The 27,781-nt window shown below is 43.1% G+C and overlaps 4 protein-coding genes across 4 annotated transcripts; all 4 read right to left on the bottom strand.

Moving 5' to 3' along the window:
- Positions 1–1,043: 1,043 nt before the first annotated feature.
- LOC131264003 (uncharacterized) lies at positions 1,044–4,520 on the bottom strand. Its single transcript, XM_058266294.1, has 12 exons — positions 4,472–4,520; positions 4,305–4,391; positions 4,036–4,237; positions 3,784–3,951; positions 3,616–3,710; positions 3,396–3,550; positions 3,151–3,334; positions 2,822–3,071; positions 2,483–2,760; positions 1,785–2,431; positions 1,395–1,725; positions 1,044–1,321 (listed from the first exon to the last, which is right to left on the bottom strand). Exons 1-12 carry the CDS (start codon positions 4,518–4,520, stop codon positions 1,044–1,046), a joined length of 2,724 nt encoding a protein of 907 aa, XP_058122277.1.
- Positions 4,521–5,624: 1,104 nt separating this feature from the next.
- Positions 5,625–23,956, bottom strand: LOC131264002 (uncharacterized). Its single transcript, XM_058266293.1, has 22 exons — positions 23,875–23,956; positions 23,746–23,808; positions 23,476–23,671; positions 23,243–23,410; positions 22,897–22,984; positions 20,561–20,615; positions 20,335–20,486; positions 20,089–20,272; positions 18,448–18,598; positions 18,215–18,382; positions 10,748–11,004; positions 10,432–10,683; positions 8,625–8,681; positions 8,349–8,556; positions 8,116–8,283; positions 7,964–8,058; positions 7,744–7,895; positions 7,499–7,682; positions 7,179–7,434; positions 6,855–7,111; positions 6,208–6,779; positions 5,625–5,696 (listed from the first exon to the last, which is right to left on the bottom strand). The coding sequence occupies exons 1-22, from the start codon at positions 23,954–23,956 to the stop codon at positions 5,625–5,627; spliced, it is 3,837 nt and encodes a 1,278-aa protein (XP_058122276.1).
- LOC131263649 (uncharacterized) lies at positions 17,203–17,807 on the bottom strand. Its single transcript, XM_058265880.1, has 2 exons — positions 17,599–17,807; positions 17,203–17,538 (listed from the first exon to the last, which is right to left on the bottom strand). The coding sequence occupies exons 1-2, from the start codon at positions 17,747–17,749 to the stop codon at positions 17,321–17,323; spliced, it is 369 nt and encodes a 122-aa protein (XP_058121863.1). The 5' UTR covers positions 17,750–17,807; the 3' UTR covers positions 17,203–17,320.
- Positions 23,957–24,347: 391 nt separating the features above from the next.
- Positions 24,348–27,603, bottom strand: LOC131264001 (uncharacterized). Its single transcript, XM_058266291.1, has 11 exons — positions 27,573–27,603; positions 27,291–27,501; positions 27,068–27,229; positions 26,921–27,009; positions 26,728–26,861; positions 26,473–26,659; positions 26,148–26,406; positions 25,815–26,080; positions 25,122–25,750; positions 24,726–25,047; positions 24,348–24,663 (listed from the first exon to the last, which is right to left on the bottom strand). Exons 1-11 carry the CDS (start codon positions 27,601–27,603, stop codon positions 24,380–24,382), a joined length of 2,574 nt encoding a protein of 857 aa, XP_058122274.1. The 3' UTR covers positions 24,348–24,379.
- Positions 27,604–27,781: the final 178 nt, after the last annotated feature.

Raw genomic sequence — 27,781 nt, 5'->3', positions numbered from 1 at the left:
GGCAATGCTGGACTCGTAATCGCATTATGGGACGTGGAGGCGAATGAAAAAAAAAACCGGGAGGAAACGTGGAAACTAAAGAAAGAACAGCAGCGCGAAAGTTTTTCTAATAAAGAGGAAAATGGAAAAATTATGTTTTAATCATGTACATTGTTTTCTTCTCCCCAAAGGGCAGTACTAGAAGGCTTGCAAGCGAAACGAATGCGCTGCAGAAACAATCGTCATTTACGTTAACTTCTACACTTACATCCTTTGTGCTGCCGAGATCGCAATCCGACGGCAATAAAAATCTTTTCACTATGGCCTTCCTCCGGAACGCGCTTTTCCGATCCCCGACCCACTATTTCGAATTCAAACCGACCACGATCAGATTGTGCGGCATTTATGTAGCCTTCTATTTATTATTCCATTAATGGAAATTAATTAAATAATTTGCAACTTCCGTTTTATCGCTCCACCATCAATTTTATGACCCCGCAAAGGGAGCTCCCCCGTCGCGCAACCATGCAAACAAAGCAAACGAACGGCAAGCTCTAGAAGCATGAAAAACTCTGAGAAAACAATTAGCTTCGAGCGGATGGTGTATGAGCGTTGGCACGATGCAAAAAAAAACCGCATTAAATGGCGCACATCAGAAGCTCGAGGCCTTTTGGCGTCGAGAAACGATGAACCAACACATCCGTTCCGGGAATCAAACAGAGGATGATTTCAATATCTTTTCCCCAGTTTTTCTACGAATCTCTTGGCGCCTAGTTTGTTATGTTTCTGTGAGGAAAAACTTATCCTTTTGTGTAACTTCTCGTCATGCACCGCGAATCACATCGAGGAAACTACATCGACCATACATTTGTTCTTTGTTGATGCTTGGATATACGATGAGATTTTATTTGTTGTCAATATGTCTGCCGCTTATTCGTAACACTTTCACAATCAAATGTGAACAATGAATGTTACGCGTTGATAAACAGGCCTTCTTAAGTTTTTGTTCGTACGTAAATGAAGATACTTTTCGCTTTTGCGTTTCCCACGCACAACATCTTCCTCTACATCTGGCTCTTGATCCAATCGACATAAGATTCGACACGCGTCTGAACGGTCATCGCCGGGTAAACGTAACTCACGATACCAACGAGGAAGTGGACTACCGTTCCACTATCGTCCAGCCGCTGCTGCCAGAACGAAGGCTCTCCGGAAACGATCGGGTAGCCGGTGATCTCCAGGTCCGCACAGAGCTGCGTCGCCTCCAGACTTCGGTTGCCATAGTGACGAAACACCTCACAGTCCTTGTTGTACTTGGGATAGCTGTTCAGGTATTGTAGGTCTGAGGAAATTGCGGAAACAAACAAAGTGCTTGAATTTCTTCAAATAAACTCTGTTGTGGTATGTACAATTACCTGTCAACACAAACTGCCTTAGATGGAACGGGGTGTGCGTTTGATTCTGCCACAGACATGCCGGTGTCTTTCCACTCTCCGGAGCGACTGTGCCGGCTATCCTCACAATAGCAATGTCGTTACGCAGAGTGGTTTCCTCGAACCGGGGATGGAACGTGATCTTGCTCACCCACAGCGTTGGTGCCGTTTTTTCCCAGCCTAGCTTCACCACAACCTCGTTGGAGTCTATCCGCGATAGGCAACTTGATGTAGACAGGGCCATACTTTGCGAAATCAGCGTTCCGATACAAAAATCGAACGATCCATTTAGGGTTTTCCAAGCAATCATTACCTGATCAAATTGAACGGAAGTGAATTATTGGGTTGAGATTCGGTTGTGTACGACATTACCACATGTGGAAACTGTTCCTCGAAGTCCAACGCTCCGTACGGATTGAAAATACCCTCCTTGTGGACGGATTTGTACCGCGATGAACATTCATCCAGTTCACTCCCAGCGCCCTCAGTTGCATTGAGCACATGGTGGAATGGACAACACACGATCGTTCCGTTGGCACAGAGCGTCACCTGCCTCTGGACGGTAAAGTCGTACTGCACCTTCGGACATCTCCGTGTGTCAGTGCACACTCCGACGTCTCCATCTGGCAGCTTGCAGTGGTCGTTGAGGTCCAGATCCGTATTGAAAAATTGTATCGCGCCAATGTCCTGCCGTCGATGGGTAAGCAGGATCTTACTCAACCACTCGGTGTGACTGCCAAGCTTCACCCCTAATGCCGCCTGCCCGTAACCACAGTCCCTTCCGAGCAGATTAAGCGCGTACGCGTGGTTGAAGTACTTGGAAAGACGAAACACTTTACGCTGAATAGCACCGCCAAGCAACTGCTCGCAAGCCTCCGGCACCAGGAACAGATCGTTGCGGAAGCAAAGATGTTCATCTGCCAAACCGTTGGTCATGAGATGTTTATAGTCCGTCGGTAATGTACAATTATCAGCGGTACGTTGGCTTGTCCTCGATACCAACGTTGTTAAACTTGAATCTGAAAAATAAGCAACATTCAAACATTATAAACTGTGTTCAGCATTCATACTAACGGTGTTCGCACCGATGCCTATCTCCAATCCACCGAAGGGAATTTGATTAAGATCCGTCCGTCCTCTTCCCGTTACTTCGAACTGGTCATTCGGTATGTTTTTAAAATACCATGGGCAGGAGGGGAGAAATAGTTCATCGAAAACAAATGGCTTCGCAAGTTTGAGTACAGCTATATTATTATACACCGATCCACTGGCATACTGTGGATGCACCTGGACGCGTTCAATTTCTCTTTGAAGAATGTCAAGCACGACCACACGGCTGGGAGATTTCCTACAAGTAACAAACATGAGCGAACTACATAATTCTTTATGCTAAAAAGTCGTGCAGTCACCCATTCGAAGAGGCACATTCGGCCAAAGTAATGACGGTATCTTCATCAATCAACACGCCGTTACAGTTGTCCAAGGTGCTATTCTCATCCCAACGTATTGCCACGGTCGAGGGAATATCTTCAACATTGATGTGCACGCCACGATAGTCCAGGGACTCGATAGTGTCGGATTTGGATGCCACTATATCAGGTTCAAACTCTCTCAGCTGGACGTATCGCACGGCGCAGGCATGAGGCTTAAATTTCCACTCTGAAACGGAAGAAGATATGTATAAACAGACCCTTACATTATCCTTTAAAATAGTTAGTTTTATCTTTTCTCCACTCACCAGGAGCGTTTTCACCATGGTTTTCTAAAACGGAGCGTATCCAAGGGATGTACGGAGCCACCTTTGTGTAAACCCCGGGAGCGGACTGGCCACAGAACGACCCAAACGATGTTACCGCTACGATGAATGGCGTCATTTTGGCGTTATGCAGCAGCTTCACTTGCAGTGGACCTCCCGAGTCACCCTGAAAACGATCAGCTTTCTCATGTGTCCATCTTAACGTTACCTTAATAATTCCAACCAACCGGACATGTGTCCATCTTTGCATCACCCGCACACAGCTGATAATCCTGGAGGCCCTCTTTCAAACCGCGATCACCAACGCGGTACGTTTGGTCACATTTGCTCTTCTCAACCGGTTGCAGGGTAACTTTCAGTAAAATTGGTGTTTGAGATTGTCCTAAAAAGAGAGAAGACAAACCCTTTTAATGCACTGCAATGCTCATTTTTCACAGACATTCTTACCAACACCGGTGGCACCCCATCCTGCAGACTCGAAAGAATTAAAACGAATCTCCTCTGCGTCCCAGAGACATGCTGGAGCAACGGTGTCATTCAATCTACAATAAACAACAATCGATGTACCTTTCTTATGTATACAAATTTGTAAGCTCAGTTGGACGGTCAGCTTACATCACATTTTTCTCCAACTTGATCAAAGCAACGTCATGGTACTTGGCACTGAACCGGTGCTCCGGGTGGCGTATGATCTCCACGATATCGTATTGTTGAGCAAACGCATCATCTGTATCGTTGTATAGGTTAAGATCACCAAAGCGAACAACCGTCGGCGGTTTATTGCTGAAGCAATAAATAACATTTCATGATTCTTCACACAGCGTCAAGGCGTAATAGATTGGCTTGGACAGCTTAATCATGTCTTACTCTTCATCGGCGACACAGTGGGCGGCAGTGAGCACAAAATTTTCCCAAATCAGCGATCCACCACAACTCCACTTGATGGTTCGGCCCGGCTGCGTCCATCCAATCGCTCCAATATGGGCGAATTCTCGCAAGTACGCAGGTCTTCCTTCGGCGGGAGCAACAGCACCTCCGCTCCCCAAATGGTAGTATCGTAGATGGCAATCTTAAGAATGGTAAGACAAAGTGTGCTGATTCTTATGCGGAAGTAACTATCCCTACAACTCACGCACCATCCAACGATTCGCGCTCGTTCGGTTTCAATGCTGCATGAAGAACGCCCTGTTCTGGAGTTGCCAGACCAGGCAAATCGGCGATTGCTGGAATAGCGCAACAATTGTTCGTTTCAAATATCACCTCATGAACTCTAGTAAAACTCTCTAAAACTGTGTGGCATTACCTCCACCGAACACCAACAGCACACTCACTAACGTTATGAGACGCACCATCTCACTGCCTTAACTAGACTGAAGCTAGGTCTGCGCGAACCATGGACGGTAAACAATCACCAAACCGCGCACGAGCCACGAGCCGAAATCGTCAAACCGGTTGGAGTCTTTCACGGGAGTCCCCAACCCTGAAACCTGACCGGTTGCTAAGTGAGAGGCACAGGCGTTCGGAAGTAAACAATTTAATTGGTGTAAAATGTGTCTTCTTTGATGACCGGAACACAATCACAAAGGCTAGATCGTACCATTAAAGAAGAACAACACAAGAATATCGTCACACATCCCTCCGAATTCACACTGTCGCCGGTTATTAGGCGGATAGCAGAATGGGGAAGCCGATCGAAGGGCGTTCGACTCCGATAAAATGTTAAAGCGAAAAAGCTGAAAAAGCGTCTATGAATTCATTTGGGATTTTGAGATCAATTATCAGCTATTTCGATTTGTGCCATCTTTCCATACATTTTATTTTCAATATTCATCAAATTCAATGGTGATGTTAGTTTAAATTACTCAGAGCTGCATTGGAACTAACAGTACATACACCAAACATATTTTAGAGTTGGAGTATAATATTTATGAAAAAGATTATTTTTTTTTTTTGGTTAGCAAGTTGCTCAACATTAATAGTACAGACTAAATTTGTTTCATTTAGAAGTTTTTTATCCCCCATTGCTACATCTTTCATAAAATAGTTACCCGTTGTTTGGTAGCGTTAGTAAGAATACTTTTAACCATACTATACTTATTTAAAACAACATTATCATTTAAATCATTTCAAAAAGAAAGTGTTATGAAATACAAGGAAATCAGAACCAGATTAAAATGGTTTGTATTTGCATAATTAGAACTATTTGCGATGTTTCTTATTCAGTTTTGATGTGTTTGGAACTTCTCACAACACACTTTTAATCCAACTCACATACGACGAAATTCTGGTATGAAGAAACACGCTACCATCATCGATGGACTTATGGCTGGCGATGCCAACCAGAAATGGGATAGAACTTTTTTCACCAACCATTTTATTCCACAATGATGGCATATCTTCATCTACATCCAACTTCCCGTCCTGAAGCTCCATATCCAGACAAAGTTCATTTGGTTCTAGAACCCTGCCGAAGGTGTCCTTGCAGTCGATGCTGTATCTTGGAAATGCGTCTGTTTGACCAGATGTATCTGTAAAGAGTCAAACCGTTCATTGTTAATTTCTTTGATATCGTTGAGAAACACGATTGTCTATTGAACATACTGGCAAGAATTTGAGTTAACAAGAATGGAGTATGGGTGGAGTTTGTCCATAGACAAGCCGGCCTTTTCCCGAACTGCTGCTCTAGGTGATCTTTCATTTGAATTAATGCAATGTTGTGTTGTTTTGTAGAGTTATTGAACTTATGATGAACGATTACTCTCTCTACTGCCAATGATGTGGACAGAGGGTGGTAAGTTTCTCCGAAGGATATGTTTGCAGGGATTTGCGTTCCAATAACACAGTTGGCTGCCACCACTATCGTTCGACTCGTAACGATCGTTCCGACGCAAGACTTTACACCTGAGTCTATGTTCCAAATGATCGAAACCTGTTGACTCAAGAAACCATTATTACCTGGGTATTTTATGTAAGTTGTTTTATACTTACGAGGGACTTTTTTGTATCGAATGATTTTTCTAGTGTATGATATTTTTTTACACATCCATCGATTTCCCTCCATTCAGCATTTGTGTCGTTACGAATGAGTTCATTTGGACAGCACACCAATGATCCGGTCTGACAAAATCGTGCTACCGAACCTTCTTCCCACTCATACGATACATAAGGACTATACGCAGCTTCAACGCATGTACCATCACTTCCACGCCCTGCAACACAACGATCACCTTCTTCAAGCGCTTCATTCAGAAATATAACTCGCTCATCATGGTCCGGAAGATCATGCTTCGGTAGTAAAACGGACTGCATCCATTCCATGTGATGAGCGATTTTCACACCAACTGCCGGTTCCCCATACCCACAGTCTCTGCCGAAAAGGTTCAATGCGTATACGTCAGGAAGCATACGATGCCATATGTACCCTTCGCTTGCGATTGGTCCGCCGAGGGTTTGGTTGCAGGTGCCAGGAAGCAAGAATTGTTCAGACCCAAAACAGAGGTGCTCGTCAGTTAAACCTTTTTCGAATTGGGATGCATAATCATCTGATAAAGAACAGCTTGGACCATGTCGCTCGTATGCAACTGCATGAACATCGATCGTTTCATTAGATGCTGTAAAGAAAAAGGCAAAAGAAAACGAATGCACTATTTTTATACTGTGCAAAACACACACAAACGAACACTTACCAATGGCAATTGAGGGAATTTTTCGTTCAATTTGATTCCTTAAACCACGGCCAGCCGTTTTCAGCTTTGATACGGGTGTATCCTCCTTATACCACAAGCAAGCAGGAACGAAAGATCCGCCGAACGTCACGCGATCTTTCAACTTAAGAAGTCCTAGATCGTTGTACGGTGAATTGGTCTCGTATCTTGGATGTTGGAAATATTCGGCAACATGATTCATTTTGTTTCCTCCGTACCGGATATGCGTGGGTGGGACCCTTTCGAATAAGAAACAAAATCGTAAATTGTATTGTATCCAAACACTCATTCATAGTTCACACTAACCCATCGATTTCAGTGCATCGTGCTAGTGTAACAACCCATCGTTCATCAAAAATGATACCATAACATGTCGATCCCTGCGTGGAGAGTGTTTCATTCCAATGGATTGAAACTTGATGTTCCGTGGCAGCTTTCAACAGTTGAGCATTAGCGAACTCCAACGATTGCTGCCCGTTAGTGCCACCGAGTATAACAGCCGGATCGTACTCTCTATACCGTACGTACCGTAAGGCACAAGCTGATGGTTGGAACATTTGCTCTGCAAATGAGAGATCTCCAGGTAAATGCAAGCAAATCGCACTCAGTGGAAGTGTTATTTTAACCTGTCGCATTCTCTCCACGATCGTTAAGCACCGTGCGTATCCAGGGAATATAAGGTGCCACTCTAGTGTAGACACCTGGAACCGATTGACCACAGGCAGCCCCAAATGACGTTACTCCGACCACAAACGGAGTGACACGAGTGTTGTGTAGCAGCTTTACTTGCAGTGGACCCCCAGAATCACCCTTCAATATGTGTTGGTTAGTAAGATTCAATGGGTGAATTAAATCCATCCAGCACACTAACCGGACAGGTATCCATTTGCTCATCACCGGCACACATCTGGTTCGGGTGTAGACCGTCACGCAGTCCTCGCGTATGCAAGAAATGATTGCTACACCGTACAGGATCAGCTGGACTCAAAGAAACCTTCAACAGAACCGGTGAACGTTTCTCAGCTGTGGAAATACCGATGGAAATGCACAATTTACTCATTCAGATGATGAAGTATTGCTTATTAACTCACCAAACCCTGTATCTCCCCACCCAGCAGCTTCAAAAGATTTGAAACGGATCACGTCCTCATTCCAAAGACATGCGGGAGCAACTGTATCATGTAAACTAGAAGAAGAGTTCCAACTGGCATACATAAATCACACAACAACAAATCAAACTTACATGACACCCTTATCCAAACGCATCAGAGCGATATCGTGATATCTTCTAGAAAACATATGTTCCGGATGCCTTATAATTTCAACAATCCTCCGCTGCTGAGCGAACATGTCATCTTCAGTGTTGTAAAGGTTGATGTCCCCAAGCCGTGCCACATCTGGAACATTATTGCTAGAGGCAAAAAGAAAGTATTGTCTTCAAAACCTACCAAGCATACCGACGAATGCCCCACTTACTCGGCGTCTGCCGTACAATGGGCCGCAGTAAGAACATAGTTCTCCCAGATCAATGAACCACCACAATTCCAGACGATTGCACCATCCTCACGAGTCCATCCTATGGCCGCTATGTGAGCGAACTCCGTTATATAAGCCGTTGTACCAAAGGCCACTTGAGGCGTAGAGGGTAACGGTAAACCATATCTGTGATATCGAACGTGGCAGTCTATGCAAAAAGTGGGTCTAAGTGTTGATTACTTTGCAAAGAATCATCTTCGTAACTCAATCACCTACCATCGATAGATGTTCGTTGGTTGGGTACGATCAACCATTCCATATCATCCTCTGGGACTAAGGTGTTAGGATAAGTAAAAGATGTTAGAATGTACAACAATCAGGAATCAATCAGATTAGGCATTTCTATCAGACCTGCACGTGTAAATTCCACTAAAATCACGGGTAACAGCAGAAACAGTATCAGACGCTCCATAGGACTACTTAGCTCGTTTAATGCAGTTTAGCTACTGATCGTTATCTGCCACTGGTCATACATATCAGTAGTTTCTTTCTTATCATTTCACACACACACACCTTCCACGGGACTGTGTAAACTTCTATGATTGGTGTGTTATTAATAAGAAACTAATAAACAACTAGTCCGCATCACAGTATAAAACATAATTTGTTTGAGTCTGCTTGATTGCCTGCTGTTATAACACATTGCTTCTGCAATACTGCCATTGAGGTTCTTGCTCAATAACTTTATGCACAATCGAGCAACAAACAGCATGTTTGATACTGTTCAACCATTGATTTATTTATTCATTTAGTTTTTGTATCGTGTTCTCGTATTCGTTCGTCACTTCACAATAAGCTTTTGATCCAACTTACATATGACGATATGCGGGAGTAAAGATAATCACTGGCACCACGCGGAGACTTGTGACTGGCGATTCCAACCAGATAAGTAGGAGAATAGTTCGTGCCAACTTCCTTTTTCCATAAAACCGGTGTATCTAGATTCACTGTTAAATGTCCTCCCCAATCGTCCACAAAGACGCAGAGCTCATACGGTTGTATCATTCTTCCGAACGCGTCATAACAGTCGGTGCTGTATTCGGAAAATCCCTCCGCATCCTCTATCACGGTTAGGCCTACAAAAATTTAAAACAGATATACTTATAGTGGATAAAACAATTCAAGTATTCGGGAAACCCTACCGTCAGAGCTATTTCTATCAAAAGCCTCTTCATCACTCTCAGGTGTTGCATCTGGGAAATAAAAAGAAGCTTAAAATATAGATTCGACGAAATTGTTAATCCATAGCGAAATCATTGGGAAACATACCGTAAACAACTTGAGTCAAATGAAACGGAGTGTGGGTTGCGTTTGTCCATAGGCAAACCGGCTCGATGTTCATCAGTACGCGGGTAAGATGTTTCATCTTTAACAATGCTATGTTGTGACGTTTCGTTGACATATCAAACTCGGGGTGTATTATGACCCCCTCGACTGCCGTCAATTTGTTTCCACCACTCTTAGCATGATTGATTGATACATCTGCAGGAAAGGTCATGCCAAACACACAGTTAGCAGCCACCACAACCGTACGGCTGGTGATGATCGTTCCAATACATGGTTTTTCCTCCGTTTTCGAATTCCAAACAATAGAAATCTGATAAGATTAAACATATTTATGAAACGAGTTACGATTATTTTGCTGCCATTTTACTCACAAGACTCTCTTTAAAACTGCGAGCTTTCGTGGGAGTTTTACGAATTTCACATTCAATTAATTCTCTCCATTCTGCATCCGTCTCATTCCGAATGAATTCTCGTGGACAACACACCAAGGATCCAGTGTGACAAAATTGCACCTGACCACCTATTTGGAACTCGTGGACCATCTTCGGGCAAATCTTGTGTGCGACGCATATGCCATCTGTTCCGTTTCTGTCCGCTTCGCAAACATCTCCTTCTCCTAGCTCGCTGTTCACAAAAGTAAACGGTGTATTTCTGTCAACTTCTTTCTCCTTGGGCAGCAAGATGGACTCAAGCCATTTCGCATGATGAGCTATCTTGACACCTACGGCCGATTCACCATATCCGCAATCCTTGCCGTAAAGGTTTAGTGCGTACACGTTGGTTATTTTGTAATCAAAATGGTATGCTTTAGTTTGTATCGGACCACCGAGGATTTGATTGCAAGAGCCAGGAACCAGGAAGAGATCCGAGCCGAGACAAAGATGCTCGTCGGTTAACCCCTTCGCTAAATGGGATTTGAATGAATCTGTGCAGTTTGTCACATTGTGTATGTAGCTGGTAGCAAGTACATCCACCGTTTTGTTTGACCCTGTTGGTAAAAAGATGATAACATTTAACATTTTAAGTACTAAAACTTAGCTGAAAGAACTTACAGAATGCAGTTGGATTTGGTTCAAAATCATTTAGTTCCAGCGATCCCCTGCCAGAAATAGTCAATTTCTTTATGGAAGAATCGTCTTCAAGCGACAGACACGCCGGAACAAAGGATTTCGAGAACTTGACTGGATCCTTCAGCTTCAGTATTCCTATGTTGTTGTACAAAGAGTTTTCCTCATATTTTGGATGCTTAAAGACTTCTGCAACTGCACTTATTTTGTTACCCTCATAGCGAATATGTGTCGGAGAAGTTCTGTAGAAAGATTGGTAATATGTAACTAGCAGCACAATTAACACGATCGAAAAACCATACCCACCCATTGATTGAAGTGCATTGTGCTAGAGTCAAAACCGTACTCTCATCAAAGACGACACCATAACATTGTTCAGACTCAACAGAAGTTACTTGCTTCGAATGGATTGTAACATGATGTACCATGTTAGCTTCCAAAAGATTGGCATTCTTAAACTCCAGCGATTCAAACGAGCCTCTTTTACCGAGTATAACAGCCGGTTCATATTCTCTGTATCGAACGTACCGTATGGCACAAGCTTGAGGTTCGAACATTCCGTCTGGAATAGGATGATTTCGTGATGAGATAAGTAAACCACCTCCAGCAGAATCTTTATACTCACTTGTAACATTCTCTCCGTGTTTGTTTAGAGTAGATTGTATCCAGGGAATGTAAGGTGCCACTCTTGTGTAAACTCCAGGAACCGATTGACCGCAGGCAGCTCCAAAAGACGTTACTCCGACCAGAAATGGGGTAACTCGTGTGTTGTGCAACAGCTTCACTTGTAGTGGACCACCCGAATCACCCTAAAGTATATTTCGTTTAAAGTAAGATTCAAGTGAATTAAATCACAAATAAGCTCTCACCGGACAGGTGTCCATTTTGATGTCTCCTGCGCACATTTGATTATTGTGCAAACCCTCACGCAATCCCCGTGTTCCCAAGTAATGCTGGCTACAACGCTTGGGATCAACGAGGCTTAAGGAAACCTTCAACAGGATCGGCGAGCGCTTCTCAGCTGCGAGTGTTTCAACCAACAGGCGTTAATGTTTTGTGTTTGATGATGTACTCAAAATTCGCTTACCAAAACCAGTATCTCCCCAACCGGTTGCTTCCATCGTTTTGAAGCGGATCTCGTCCCCGTTCCAAAGACATGCGGGAGCAACAGTATCGTGAAATCTGGAAGAAGAGCATCTTATAGTGAGCAGGTATCTAAATAGTCATTTTTTCATCATCAACTTACCTGACACCCTTTTCCAAACGCATCAGAGCTATGTCATGATATCTTTTGCTGAACTTGTGCTCAGGATGTCTGATAACTTCAACAATTTTAAGCTGCTGTGCGTATTCGTTATCCCCATCGTCGTACAAATTAAGGTCGCCAAAGCGTGCCACGTCAGGTTGTTCATTGCTAAACCAAACGATTCATATTAACATACCAATTTGGCGCGATGCGTACAACGGATTACTTGCTTGGAGTCTGCCGCGCAATGGGCCGCTGTGAGAATGTAGTTATCCCATATCAACGAACCACCACAGTTCCAAAGCGTAGCGCCATCCGATTGACTCCATCCAATCGCTGCCATATGTGCAAACTCTCGTAAATACGTCGGCCTTCCATTCGCTGCCGCAGGAGCCACTGGAGGTCGTTGAGCGTACTTAATGAAACGAAAATGACAATCTAATGCTGCAAGTTAATTACCATACGGTCAATAGACGGTTAAAGTATTCCAACTAACCGTTTATCGATTGTCTTTTGTTTGGCATAATCAAACCTTCCATATCTTCCCCGGAGTTAAGTTCTGAAATACAAACATCCTTTGTATAGCTTGAAAACATTGCTTTAAATATCACCTGAACTCACCTGTTTTACAATATTTAATAAATAATAGCAACACTGTCAATAGCAATTGCACATCGAATACCTTTGAAGCATGCATTTTTGTTAGCGTACTAAAATTGTCTATTTATCGTGTAAAATAAGCAAACTCGAGGCTACACCTTAACTCAGATGCAGCCGCACCCAAGAAGCACTATCGTCAACTGATCGGATTATTTTTATGTAACCGCGAACAATAGCGCAAAGCGAATGAACGCTGACTGGGGAGCTGGTGCGAAATGTCTTAAAACAAACAAAACAAAAAAGCACAATCGACAGCGCTATGGACAAATAAAGTTGTCTAACTGGTTTATGTTGTATGGCAAACCGGTTTTTTTTTTTTCACAAACACAACAGAAAGCATTGAACTTGAGGGAAGAGAAGAAATACGGTTGAATGAAAAAATGGGCCGAAAAGCTCATTAGCGTGACATAACATTTAAAGCTTTACTATCGTGAGAGGTCATGAAAGAAAGCTTAGTCGATTGAATATCACCATACATCATAACTATTGTGTGATTCAATCAACCTACGAACAATACATTTGCTCTATGGAACGTGAAGTAAGGGTAGTTTAGCTACTTAATTTCGGTAATGTTGATGTGCATTTTTAAAATAAACATCCTAGCTATTATAAATGGATGGATAAATTTATTTGTTATTCATTCCAACAATATTTTCACTTGTTTCAGGTTGTACTTTCTCATAACACACTTTTGATCCAATTTACATACGACGATACTCGGGTGTGTATAAAGTCACTACCTTCATCCGTGGACTTTTGGCTAGCGATCCCAATCACATAAGGAATCGAATATTGTTTCCCAGCTTCAGCTCGCCAGAGCGCTGGTGCATCTTCATCCACATTCAACATGCCGCTCCACTCACGGGCAAATACGCATAGCTCATTCGGTTGAAGAGTCCTTCCAAACACTCCCGCACAGTCAGCGCTATACATTGTGAACGCCTCAGTGACGTTCGCAATTGTTGTGTCTGCAGGTAAAACATCAACATCATTAAAAGGAATCTTTATCAACATCTTGAAAACATACTTAATAGAACTTGAGTTAAACTAAACGCCGTGTGAGTCGTGTTTGTCCACAGGCAGGCTGGTCTTTTGCCCCACAAGGTACCGATGTCATCCTTGGTTTTTATCAAAGCGATGTTGTTCTGCTTCGTGGAAAGATCAAATTCGGGATGAATGATAACTCTCTCTATTGCTATCGATTTGAAAGCAGATTCTTGATGTGATACTTCAGTGGGATGCTCGTTTCCAAGCCCAACGCAGTTTGCAGCTATCATGATCGCTCGCTTCGTAATGATCGTCCCTATGCAAGTCGTTCTGCTTGATTCCGTGTTCCAAACGAGATGAATCTGAAAATAATTAATATTTATTATAACACTTTATATCACATCCCAAATTACAGATGATGTTACTAAATTATCGCTAAAGCTGAGTGAATTTTCAACCGACGACTGACGGTTTTCACATTCATCTATTTCCCTCCACGCTGCATCGGTCTCGTTGCGAATAAAATCCCGTGGACAGCATACCAAGGAGCCGGTCTGACAAAAACGCACCTGCTCATTCCTGTAGAACTCATGCACCACCCTCGGACAAAATATAGCTTCAACGCATATGCCATCACCATTTCCGCTACCAGAATTACATGAGTCCCCTTCAGCCAGTAGGCTGTTAAGAAATATAACTGGTTCATCTGCGTCATCCTCGATAGCCTTAGGGAGCAATATTGATTCCATCCATTCCGTATGATGAGCAATCCTGACACCTACGGCCGGCAGTCCGTAGCCACAGTCCCTACCGAAAAGGTTCAGTGCATACACGTATGTAAACCGCCGATCCAAACGTCTCACTTCGCTGTATATTGGACCACCAAAGGTTTGAGTGCAAGTTCCTGGGACGAGAAAAATTTCCGAACCAAAGCAAAGGTGCTCCTCGGTTAAATTTTTTTCCACACCGAACGATGTACAGTTTACGATGTCTTGAGTATATCCGATGGCAAGCGCACTTACCATGTTACTTGACCCTGTTAGAGGAACAGAGAAGCAAAATTGTTATTGTAATTTACTTACACACTTAGGCGCTTAAGTATACTTACAAAAGTCAATTGAACCTATCCGTGCTTCGATTAAATTGTATGGTCCTTGAGCCGCCACTGCAATCTTCGTTAGTGGCAACTCTTTGTTGTGCCAAAGGCAAACAGGGGAAAAATATTCAGAAAACTTTAACGGGTCTTTCAACAAGAGAAGCCCGATGTCGTAAAACGGAGAGGTTTTCTCATACTTAGGATGCGTGAAATATTTCATTACAGTGTTTGTTCTATTGTCTCGATATCGAATATGAGTAGGTGGTTGTCTGTGGGCGAACAAATCAACTGAGCTGAGTAAAAACAAATATAATGTATGCTTTGTTTTACTTACCCATCAACTACTGTGCACCGTGCTAATGTTACTATCCAACGATCATCAATGATCACACCGTAACATTGCTCAGGCTCCACCGAAACTTTTCGATTCCAATGGATTGACACCTGCTGTGCTGTTTCAGCTTCAAATATATGAGCATTATCTAAGTACACCATACGGAAGGAACTGTTACGGCGCGGGGCAACAGCCGGTTCGTACTCTCGCCATTCAGCGTATTTAATTGCACAGCCTTGTGGCGTGAACATCCATTCTGCAACAGAAAGTAGTCAACTGACCAAGCTAAGATTTCACGGTTCCGATCCGATACTCACCTTCTGTCTTCTCACCACCGACATTCAGAATTGATCGTATCCAAGGAATATAAGGAGCCACTCTTGTGTAGACTCCAGGAACCGAACGACCGCAGGCAGCTCCAAAGGATGTTACTCCGACTAGAAATGGGGTAACCCGTGTGTTATGCAGTAGTTTCACTTCCAGTGGACCACCTGAATCACCCTAAAGTAGTTCGTTTTTAGATAGTTTCGAATGAAGCGAGCCTCACAGAAATACTCACGGGACAAGTATCCATTTTAATATCACCGGCACACATCTGGTTCTCGTGCAAACCCTGGCGCAATCCCCGCGTATGCAAGAAATGATTGCTACACCGTTCAGGACCAACGGAGCTTAGGGAAACCTTCAACAAGACTGGCGAACGTTGCTCAACTGTGGATGCAACAATATCAAGTTTTTCTTGTCCGAGTGTTAAGAATCGCCAGTTTACTTACAAAAACCTGTATCTCCCCATCCTGCAGCTTCCATCGATGTGAAATTGATCTCGTGTTGATTCCAAAGACATGCCGGAACAACGGTATCATGAAAGCTACACAGCTACACATAGTTAATCATATAGTAAGCACATACTTGTGCACGGTCAATAACCTACTCACATGACACTCCTATCCAAACGCATCATAGCTATATCGTGATATTTTTGGCTAAACTTGTGATCAGGATGTCTTATAACCTGCACAATTGTCCGCTGCTGTGCGTACGCGTCATCACTTGCGTCATGCAGATTCAGATCGCCAAAGCGAGCCACATTAGGGGGCATGTTACTTTAAACAAACAGCGAAAAATATCTTTCAGATGTCTCTGACGTTGTTACGGTATCACTTACTCCGCGTCTGCCGCACAATGGGCCGCAGTGAGGACATAGTTTTCCCATATCAATGATCCACCACAATTCCACATTGTAGTACCATTACCGTAACTCCATCCTATCGCTGCCATGTGAGGAAATTCTCGGAAGTAAGCCTGTTTTCCATGGGCTACTTTTCGTATTTGGTTGGTTTCCTGAAAAGCATACCTGACATTCCGAAAATGGCAATCTGTTTGTAACGGAAAGGATACAAAACGATGTTACAAAATAGCCAATGGTAACAAGAACAATGCATGTGTCCGAAACTTGCCATCAATAGTTTCCCGTTGGTTTGGTACTAACAAACCTTTTGTGTCATCCTCTAAAACAACAAACGGGAGCGATTTCTGTCCGGCAACTGTAAGGTGTGAAATCGAAAAAGATTTAAATTGTTTCCAGAAATAACTCATCAGAAAGATGAGTTTGTTCGTACCTGAACGGCAAATAAGCCCCACTAATAGGAGATGAAGAAGACTTCTTACACGAGATTTCTGACAATCGATCATCTTTGCTACTTTTGTACTTTCATACTGAGCTCTACTGATAGTGCATAACTTGTTTTTATACTCTTCAATCTGAAGTACATACATACAGGGGATTTTTAATGCCAACACATCGTATTGATTGCCATTGATACTTCCTGTTCGAAAAACATACACTTATAAACATATTGTTCATCAGATTAATGCCTGTTTCATAATATAAGACTACTACTACAAGCTGTTAGGTTTCCTTTTTCCAACCGTCAATTCCACGACATGATAACAAATACAGTACAAGATCGTAATATAAGCCCGTTAGAGAAAACTAATCGCGTGCTTTTTATTTAAAACGATAGAAATAGAGGAAGTTGAATAATTGCTTGTCACGGTTTCCAAACACTTTGAGAAGATTTAACAACATTTTAAGCTAGAAGCTTAGTTGCTGCTAACCTATTTATTTCACAATTTTTCCATGAAGTTATAGAAAGTAATGTGTCTCAGTCCTTGATGCTGATGTGTAACGGCAGATTTCTATACTTAGTGTATAGAACAACAACGAAACTTCTATCAATCAACACACAGGCGCTCTGTTTTGTCTTCACAACGGTTTAAAGCTAGCTGTTGTTCACGTAAAATTTGCCTCATTTTATTTTTTTGTTCTAACACAAGAACCCTTCCCAAATCCTGATATTCAACTAAGTTGGTACCATCCTGGTCAACGGGTGGATCGTTCTCTCGTAGTTCGGCATAATCTGTAGCACAGGCTTCAGGTTGAAACATCCATTCTGGAACAAAAACCCAATATAATAGGTAAAATTCCACCTCGCTTCATTGCTGACACTAACCTGCCACACGTTCTCCTCGTTCTTTGAGAACATTAAATATCCATGGTATATAAGGTGCCACTCTAGTGTAGACTCCAGGAACCGAGAAGCCACAGGCAGCTCCAAATGACGTTACTCCGATCACAAATGGAATGACACGCGTGTTGTTCATCAGCTTCACTTGCAGTGGACCACCCGAATCACCCTACAGTACTTCTTCGTTAAGTAGTTTCGAAATGAATCGAGCCTCAGAGAATCACTTACCGGACAGGTGTCCATTTTGATGTCACCTGCGCACATTTGATTTTCTTGCAAACCAGCTCCCAATCCACGCGATCGCAAGTAGTGCCTGCTACATTGTAAAAGATCGACCGGGGTTAAGGAAACCTTCAATAAGATCGGTGAACGCTCTTCCACTGTGAATATTGCATTACAAACGGTCAAGTTATTTCGTACATGAAGAAAAGTAGATTTACTTACTAAATCCAGTATCTCCCCAACCAACAGCCTCAAATGATGGAAAATGAGTCACATACCCATTCCAAAGGCAAAGAGGAGCAACACCGACGTCGATTCTAGACGGAAAAAAAATCAAAATGTAGAAACTGAACCGGATTAAACTCTATCAACCACTTACGCGAGCCTTAAATCCAAACGCATCAGAGCTATGTCGTGATATTTCATACTAAACACGTGATAAGGATGTCTTATGATCTCAACGATCTTGCGCTGCTGGGCGTAGATGTCATCACTTGCATCGTATAGATTCAGATCCCCTAACCGTACCACATCAGGGGCTATACCACTAAAGACAGTCATCTGGTATAAGCTATCTAACAAACCACACTAACTGAACCATGAAATTATTACCTGCCGTCTACAGCACAATGGGCTGCAGTGAGGATATAGTTTCCCCATATCAACGATCCACCACAGTTCCAAAGTGTTGAGCCTTCCGGTTGACTCCACCCTATTGCTGCCATATGAGCGAATTCCCCGAAATAAGCTGGTCGTCCATGCGCTGCAACCGTTAATAATGTGGATTTGGGAATAAAACCAAACGTATCTGAGGATGGAACAAGGCTTGAAGTCTTAACTATGATTTAGAAAAACGTTACAGATAGTTCACACTTTCTAACGCCATATTTACTTCGATTGGGTTCTATCAGCGAGTCGCTTACAGTGGACAGCGTGTTTCCTTTTGCTGAAATTAGACGATGTACAATTAAAGACTACCTTTGTCGAAGCATATAAAATCGCACTTACCTGTTCGCAAAATCAGAACCATGAGTATAACCCGCAAAAGCAGTTGATCGTAAGGATCTTTGAAACAGCGTAGGACAGCCATCTCATTGACTTTCAGTACAATACTGATTATCTCTGCAAGCGCAGTAACATTCACAATTGCCTCAAAAGCGCGCACACACAAACACATATACGAATAGATTTTTCTTAATCTTTTATTGACACATTCCAATAACTAAACATACTAACATTCTGCATGTAATGGTTTCAAAACATTTTGCTAAATGGTTCAACGGAGTGATATGAATCGTTCCGCTTCGACCAGACGATCCAATTGTTTATTGTACAAGATGGAACCCAAGGTGTTTCAGTACTTTCCTGTTTTGATACATTTTGATTGACTATTCAGATTACCCATCGCCTCTAAAAAGCGCGAACGAACCGTGTGTGCGTTCTTGGACAAAATCTTATAATTCGCAAGCGAAACTCTTGCCACGAGAGTGAGCAACGCTATAATGCTTTCCTTTGCAAACTCTACAGTAAACAAGGCAAAACCCAAGCTTCGCTTCGATTATTATGGCTTAGCATACTGAAAGTGGAAGTAGTGGCATTAGTAGAAGCTTTACGCTTAGCTGCAGTAGTAGCGTTAGTAGTATTACGTTTAGCAGTAGTAGAAGTTTTACATTTACTCAGTACTCGAAAAGTGTGCGTTATTGTTACAAACCGACAAACAGTTTTTTTTCATTGTTTAATATGTATACAGCATCGTTCATACTACCCATGCCCAACGCTTTGACGTGATATGAATAAAAATTGTCAATCCTATTCAACCAGAAAGTTCATTCTGGCAGCAATTGCGTTGAAACGCTTAATTTAATATCCTTTATTCAGGATTGCGGTACGCTTTGCACAATGTAATAAGTCAACGTTCATCAATAACACATTGGAATGATGGGTAGTATCTACAAACTATACGGCCATTCCATGAAACTTCCTGTGTTGGTGCACATTGGAATGATGGGTAGTATCTACAAACTATACGGCTATTCCATGAAACTTCCTGTGTTGGTGCAGCATGTAATTTTGAGTTGCTTATCGAATGGTGTCTTTCATTTGTGTATGAATTTGCATCACCCGGCCCAACAGGTGACTCAGACTTCCGCATATCAGCGTATTTCTTGGCACAGACGTGAGGATGGAACATCCATTCTGGAAAAAAAATCTTCATCATACAAATCTGCAACGGTTTTAATCACTCATGCTAACCTGGCACATACTCTCCACCTGATTTCAGCGTCGAAGTTATCCATGGTATATAAGGAGCCACTTTAGTGTAGACTCCTGGAGCCGAGAGGCCACAGGCAGCTCCAAACGACGTCACTCCGACCAAAAATGGAGCACTAAGTTCATTGAAGTAGTGCTTCACTTGCAGTGGACCTCCTGAATCGCCCTTATCAACATAACCGATTGGTAAGACATTTGGAATATCTTGTGGCACACCAAAACACTTACCGGACATGTATCCATTATTTCATCACCTGCGCACATTTGATTCTCGTGCAAACCTGCACCTAATCCACGCGTATACAAGTAATGTTTACTGCATTTCGATTTTCCAACCAGGCTTAGGCGGACCTTAACCAGGAACGGCGAACGCATTCCTCCTGGATGAAATTCATATGATATAGGATATCAGATATAAATGCTTAATACTTGTAGGTTCTATGTGTATACTTACTAAAGCTAGTTTCTCCCCAGCCAACCGCTTCAAATGAGTTAGAACGGGATACGGCCTTATTCCAAAGACAAATGGGAACAACAGTGTCGTGAACTCTAAGGAAAATATGTATGTTATTCAAAACTCAGTCACGATATAGATAACTAAAGCACTTTACTTACGTGACACTCCTATCTAAACGCATCAGAGCTATATCGTGATATTTGTTACGAAACACGTAATTAGGATGTATTTTAATTTCAATGATATCTCGCTGCTGTGCGTGCTCGTCGTCACTTGCATCGTAAAGATTGATATCGCCCAAACGCGCCACAGTTGGTTCGCGAAGACTGAATGGAACATTTCTAGGTTAAACTCTAACGGAAAACTCTAACGGAAATTAAACACTTACTTGATATCTTTCGAACAATGCGCCGCAGTTAGAATGTAGTTCACCGAAATCAACGATCCACCACAATTCCACAGAAGTGAACGATCCGGTTGCTTCCACCCTATTGCTGCCATATGAGCAAACTCGCCCAAAATAGTAGGAGCCCCATTGGATGCAATAATCGACTGATGAGTTGGATCAGAATCATCCAACGAGTCTGTGCAAGATACAAGAAATGACTATCTGGTCGTGGTTTAGATGCGACGGATTCAATTTACTATGCTTACCGGATTGGTTGGGTACCATCACCTGTTCCACCTCATAGTCCCGCCAGTTTACTTTTCCTGAATCTTATCGTTGGATCATGTAACACACTTTGGTCAAGATGAATAAAATTACACTTACCTGTTCCCAAAATCAGAACCATCAATATTAACCGCAAAAGCAATTGATCGCAAGGATCTTTGCAACTGCGTAGGACAGCCATCTCATCTCACACTGTCAGTACTCTACTGACTTTCATATGTACAGAAGCAAGCTTTTTATACTTTTATCAGGGGCACTCGGTTTACTTAATCTTCGAATTCTTGCTACATCACAATAACTCATCATGCATATTGTTTGGTTTGAAAGACAAAATAAATCAATATAACATTCAGCATGCAACAAAAGCAACTTAACAAAATGCTAAGATAATGTTGCATGCTTCTTATTGATTCACTTCAACCAGACGTTCCGCTTATTCCTCGAGATGACCCCAAATGTACCTGATGCACTTCCTGTTTCGATGAAATTCGATTATCTGTTTAAAGTATTCAGACCATTAACATAAGAAACAAAAAACTATTAGTACACCCAAGTTGAATGGTTAAAACGTGTATTTAAAAGTTCTCTTAACCAACATTATCCCGCTGCAAGGGAGTTATGTGCCATACAGTTTAAGATCGGTTAAGTGAGCATCATTAGGAGACATGTTACTTAAAACAAATAGCGAAAAAGCGTTGTTACAAACTATTCTGAAAATGAGAGATTTTGAAAAATAAAGAAACGAATAAAGGAATAATTTGTTTGTCTTCTCATAAGCGTATTTCTGGCTATCCTGGCTATTTTATTAATAATCCGTAGCACTTCGGTATTAACCCGTGAGGTGCAGCTTAGTAATTGCTAAATAGAAAAAGGGAACATAATCCTCAGATGAAGTTAAAAACTAGTTTCTTTTTGAGGTCCTGGACCGACGTAAATCCCTGGTTCCAGATCCGCTCCATAGAACATTCCATGATGGACGTCACGTCATGCTATACGTTTCACTTTCAACGTTTCATGATGCACCATCCGTCCCATGGAGTAGCCAAAAGCTCCAATAGGTCTCCAATAGGTAGTATTTATTCCAGCAAACCATTACTTTCTATAAATTAACTGAGTGTGAGCTGGCAGAGTTCTATGCACTAATTAATACACCAGTACACCAACTTTCATTTAAAAAAACACAGAACCTTTGTGTTGTCTGCACAAAACTTATTTCTTTGGTATGCAGTTTGCTGTTGCTGTACCGTAAGAACATTTTTCAAATCCTGATATTTTAAATAGTTGCTACGAGGCCAGTCACCATGCATTGCATTATATTCTTTGGCACAGACTTCAGGCTGAAACATCCACTCTGTAAGACAATAAATAAAATTCAATAGCTAAAATTTCACCTGTCTTAATTGCTGACACTAACCTGCCACACGTTCTCCTCGGTCTTTGAGAGCATTAAATATCCATGGTATATAAGGTGCCACTCTAGTGTAAACTCCTGGAGCCGAGAAGCCACAGGCAGCTCCAAACGACGTTACTCCGACCGCAAACGGAATGACACGTTTGTTATACGCCAGCTTCACTTGCAGAGGACCACCCGAATCACCCTTATCAAGAAAGGCAATTGTTAAGATACTTTCTGTGTGTTAAAGCACTTCGATACACTTACCGGACAGGTGTCCATTTTGATGTCACCTGCACATATTTGATTATCTTGCAAACCAGCTCGCAATCCATGCGTATGCAGGTAGTGCGGGCTACATCGAAAGAGATCAACCGGGGTTAAGGAAACCTTCAATAAGTTCGGAGAACGTTTTTCCACTGTGAATATTGCATTACAAACGGTCAACTTATTTCGTACATGAAGAAACATCTCCCCAACCAGCAGCTTCCAATGATGGAAAACGAGTCACATCCCCATTCCAAAGACAAAGGGGAGCAACACCCTTTGCAATTCTAGGCGTAAAAATCAAAATGTAGGAACATAACAGGATCCAGCTCCAGCATCCACTTACGTGAGCCTTGTATCCAAACGCATCAGAGCTATGTCGTGATATTTCATACTAAACACGTGATAAGGATGTCTTATGATCTCAACGATCTTGCGCTGCTGGACGTAGCCATCATCACTTGTATCGTATAGATTCAGGTCCCCTAACCGTACCACATCAGGGGCTATACCACTAAAGACAAACATTTGGCATATTATATGCTTTAAAATACACCAAACTTACTGACGAATTCTTACTATCTGTCTGCGGCACAATGGGCGGCAGTGAGAATATAGTTTCCCCATATCAACGATCCACCACAGTTCCAAAGTGTTGAGCCTTCCGGTTGACTCCACCCTATTGCTGCCATATGAGCAAATTCTCCAAAATAAGCCGGTTGTGCATGCGATGCATGCAGACAACATTCCACTAGGGTGTTAAAACCAAACGAATCTGGGAATAGAACAAGGAAAGAATCTATTATAACCATGACTCTTGATACAAAGAATAGGATTATCCATACATACTGATTTCAAACAGCATTTCGTTGGGTTTCATGGAAGAGTCCCCATCATTGTTCAGCGTGTTTCCTGTTAGGGATGTTGATCGATGTATCAGGTAAGACACTTATGCCAATAAATTTAACTTGGACTTACCTGTTCGCAAAATTAGACCCATCAATATTAAACCCAAAAATGGTTGATCGCAAGGATCTTTGAAGCAGCGTAGGACAGCCATCTCATCTCGCACTGTCTGGTCTCTACTGATTATTTTATATGCGGGATCATGCTTTTAAACAATTACCAGGGGCACCCGATTTACTTAACCTCACTATTCCTGCTACACAACAATAAATTACCATAAACATTGTTTGGCTTTAAAGGACAAAATAAATCAATAAAACATCCTGTATGTAACAAAGCACAAGCAAACTATTTTGCAATATTTCCTCTCCGAGATGGTTCGTTGAACTATGGCTGGACATTCCGTTTGTTTATTTCATAAGACGAGCCCAAGGTAATTGAATACTTTCCTGTTTTTGTCCCGTTCGATTGCCAATAAAGATTATAAATAAAAATCAGAAACAACAAACTATTAGTTCACTCAACTTGAACAGTTGTAACGTTTATTTAAAAGTTCTCTTCACCAACATCGTCCCGTTTACAAAACACTCCTAATCCAACCGACGAACCAAGAAAGGCGACTATGCACATAGAGCCCCACCGCATCTGGCGCAGCGTAGCTCATCATGCCCACTAGAAAATGTACACTCGATCCATCCGCCGGCCGTTTCGTCCAAAACAGGGGATCACCAACATAAGCAGCCGTAGGATCCGAGGAACGCACATTCACGCACAGTTGACTCGAGTTTAGCCCTTTGACCGACATATCACAATCTTTGTTGTACATCGGTGTGGCCTGTTGGATAAATTCGTCGGTCTCATCTGAAAAAGAGTAAAGCGATTTGAGCTAAGCGTCGGATTTCCCTCCAGAACTTCCTACTTACTGATCGCAATCTGTGTCAAGCCGAACGGAGTGTGTGTCTGATTGGTCCACAAGCAAGCTGGATATTTTCTCGTCGAGGAACTATCGATCGGGCGGTCAAGTTTAAGTACTACGATGTCATATTTCTTGGTATTGTTGTCGTACAGAGGATGGCGAATGATTTCCTTTACAGGGATAGTATAATTAGAGGCAATGAGCACAACTGTTGGAAGATCCGGCTGCGCTAGCAAACATTGGGCTCCCGCTAGGATGGCCGCGGGTGTGATGATCGTTCCCGTGCACATCCAGCGCGTTCCGGATCCCGCTTGCCATCCTATATCGACCTATAATACGGAGTTCCATAGGAGTTATAACAACGGGTAATATTATCTGGCTAAATTGCTCAACTGACACGTACAATATGTGGGTAATCATCGTCATCGATGGGTCCTTTCGAAGCTTGAATCCCTCGGGACCGCTCTTCACACTCATCCAGCAGTCGAGCGGCCGGAGACGTTTCATTGACGATGCTCTCGTAAGGGCAGCACACGGTCGTGGGTCGATTGCAGAACACCACCCTCCGGTCGATCGAGAACTCGTATCGTATTCTCGGGCACCGTTCCACATCGACGCACATTCCCTCGCTCTCATCGACGTGCTGGCACCAGTCACCGTGCTCCAGCTCGGAATGCAAAAAGTGCAACGATCCACTGTCCTTTCGGTAGTCGGGAAGTACGATCGACTTTATCCAGTGGACATGCGAAGCCAGTCTTACGCCAACGACGGCCCGTCCAAAGCCACAATCACGTCCGAACGAGTGCAGGCCGTACGCAAACCGTACCGGGCGATCAAACTTATTCACGTTGCCAAGAATCGGTGCGCCGAACGACTGATCGCAGGTGTCTGGTACCAGGTAGGGTTCATTCCCGAGGCACAACTGTTCCGCTACCAATCCCGCCGGAAGTCCTCCACTGAATTCTTCGGAATAGGAGCAGTTGTCGAGTGAAAGTACGTTCACTTGTGCGACAAGTTTCGTCTCTTGTGGCGCTACAAAGAGGAAACCATCAGTTTGGGCCACATCACGAAACTGTTTTAGTCCATAAATACTCACTAAACACATCAACAGACTCGTTGTGCAAGCTAAAGAAATTTAAGTCCACCCTTCCGGTACCAACCACTTCCACTCGATCGCCAGGAATTGTGTCCCCATGCCAAATGCAAGCCGGTACGAAGTTTCCACCGAAGCCAAAACGGTTCTTCACCTTCAGTATGCCAATGTTATTGTACTGAGTTTCCTCCCGATAACCCGGATGATTGTAATGGGTTACCACCGGGTTCTGTTCTCCATTGTAGTTAACGACATGCGATGCACGGATTCTAGATGGAAAAAAAGTGAATTGAATGAAATTCATTGGTGCCAAATAATCTGCTAACAGGCACTCACCCAAATTTGGTGGTACACTGTGCCAGCGTTAGCACCGTGTCCTCATCGATGATCAACCCATAACAGCCGGTACGATCCTTCCAGATGAACCCGTAGGGAATCTCCACCATCGCTTTCGTGTTAAGTGGATCCGTAAAACTAGGACTCACGCCTGGTCGTACCGTCTCTACCGAATCGGTTCTGCTGACCACCACATCCGGTTCGTACTGTCGCAGGTTAACGCGACGAAGTGCACATTCGGCCGGTTTGAACTTCCATTCTGTAAACAAGCACTAACGATAGATAGAACGCGTTCGTCGAGAGAAACGGTATGGTAAGTCCCTACCCCAAGCTTCCTCGCCGCTCTTCTCGATGGTAGACCGGATCCAGTCCACATACGGCTGAACTCGGGTATAAACGGTAGGTTGTGATGTACCACAACGTCCTTCGAACGGTGAGCCGATGCCAACGACGAACGGAGATGACTTAGCATTGTGTTGCAAGCTCACTTGAATAAATCCACCCGTGTTACTCTAGAATAAAAAAAAATATCGGTAATACTTATAGAACCAGCTAACCATATTGCAGTTTAAAAACTTACCAGACACGTATCCGGTCCTATACTTTCAACGCACAGCTCAAGGGATCGATTTCGACCGGGGTTTTCCACTTCCAACGAACTGTTACACAATCCCGGAGAGGTTTGCACTTTCACCTTCGATATCTTATTTGCTCCTAGATTGAGAGAAATCAACTTAGGAAAACTCTAATAACACTCCAGTTATTGCCCTTACCTGAAGCGTCCCATCTTACGGCATCGAGCGTCCGAAATCGAAACTCATCGGAATTCCACAAACAAGCTGGAACCACTGTGGCGTCCAGTCTGAAAGACGGAATTCCATCAGGTTTTTCCACTTCTTCTCTTCGTTACATTTACTTACTGCACCTTCGATGCCAACTTCAACAACGCAATATCGTGCACCCGGTCACCGGCTTTGTACGCGGGATGTTGTATAACTTCGGAGACATTAAACTGCTGCACCGCACGATCGTCGTTCTCCTTCGCTAGATCACCCACACGGACTACATCGGGCGCTACAGCGCTGTTTGTAAGATACGATCGAGATCAAGAAACTATTCTCACATTCACTGCTTGTTGCTCACTTTCCGCCCGCAGTGCAGCTCGCTGACGTTAGGATAAAGTTTTCCCACACGATTACACCAAGACAGCCCCACCGAATCGAGCCACCCGGTCCACCGGTCCAGCCGATGACGGCTGAATGGGGAAATTCCCGATACGGTAAGCGAGGTCGGACGTAGGTTGGGGTTTCCGATGGCTCCACGCTGTTGTACGTGTAGTACCGCATGTGACAATCTTTATAATTAGAGACACACAGAGAGGTATCAAGCGGCAGTGAAATTGAGTACAATGTCACCAAAACATACCATCGAGTGATTCGCGCACGTTTGGCATCATAGCGACCCCGATGTGTTCTTCCGCACGTGCTATCATTACCGATCGACCGGATGGGGCTAAAAATAGACTCACAGTTGTTATAAAACCGGCGTTCCAGTGGAATGCACAACGACGAAACAAATCTTACCGCATCTTCCAAGCAGCAGTATCAGCGCAGGCAACCAAACAACAACAAAGC

Source organism: Anopheles coustani, chromosome 2 (assembly GCF_943734705.1).
Source record: "Anopheles coustani chromosome 2, idAnoCousDA_361_x.2, whole genome shotgun sequence".
Lineage (NCBI taxonomy): Eukaryota > Metazoa > Arthropoda > Insecta > Diptera > Culicidae > Anopheles > Anopheles coustani.
This window is presented reverse-complemented; position numbering and strand designations above follow the sequence as displayed.

Coding starts and splice junctions, on each gene's coding strand:
- LOC131264003 (XM_058266294.1), bottom strand. CDS start 4,520: ATGGTGCGTCTCATAACGTTAGTGAGTGTGCTGTTGGTGTTCGGTGGA. Junction 4,238..4,304: donor CGAGCGCGAATCGTTGGATG/GTGCGTGAGTTG, acceptor ACCATTCTTAAG/ATTGCCATCTACGATACTAC. Junction 3,072..3,150: donor CCATGGTGAAAACGCTCCTG/GTGAGTGGAGAA, acceptor CTTCCGTTTCAG/AGTGGAAATTTAAGCCTCAT.
- LOC131263649 (XM_058265880.1), bottom strand. CDS start 17,749: ATGAACAACACGCGTGTCATTCCATTTGTGATCGGAGTAACGTCATTT. Junction 17,539..17,598: donor ACGAGGAGAACGTGTGGCAG/GTTAGTGTCAGC, acceptor TTTTTGTTCCAG/AATGGATGTTTCAACCTGAA.
- LOC131264002 (XM_058266293.1), bottom strand. CDS start 23,956: ATGGCTGTCCTACGCTGCTTCAAAGATCCTTGCGATCAACCATTTTTG. Junction 8,557..8,624: donor CCAACGAACATCTATCGATG/GTAGGTGATTGA, acceptor CTTTTTGCATAG/ACTGCCACGTTCGATATCAC. Junction 7,683..7,743: donor AGCAAATGGATACCTGTCCG/GTTAGTGTGCTG, acceptor CACATATTGAAG/GGTGATTCTGGGGGTCCACT.
- LOC131264001 (XM_058266291.1), bottom strand. CDS start 27,603: ATGATGCCAAACGTGCGCGAATCACTCGATG. Junction 27,502..27,572: donor CGTGCGCGAATCACTCGATG/GTATGTTTTGGT, acceptor CTAATTATAAAG/ATTGTCACATGCGGTACTAC. Junction 26,862..26,920: donor CGTAAGATGGGACGCTTCAG/GTAAGGGCAATA, acceptor CTCTCAATCTAG/GAGCAAATAAGATATCGAAG.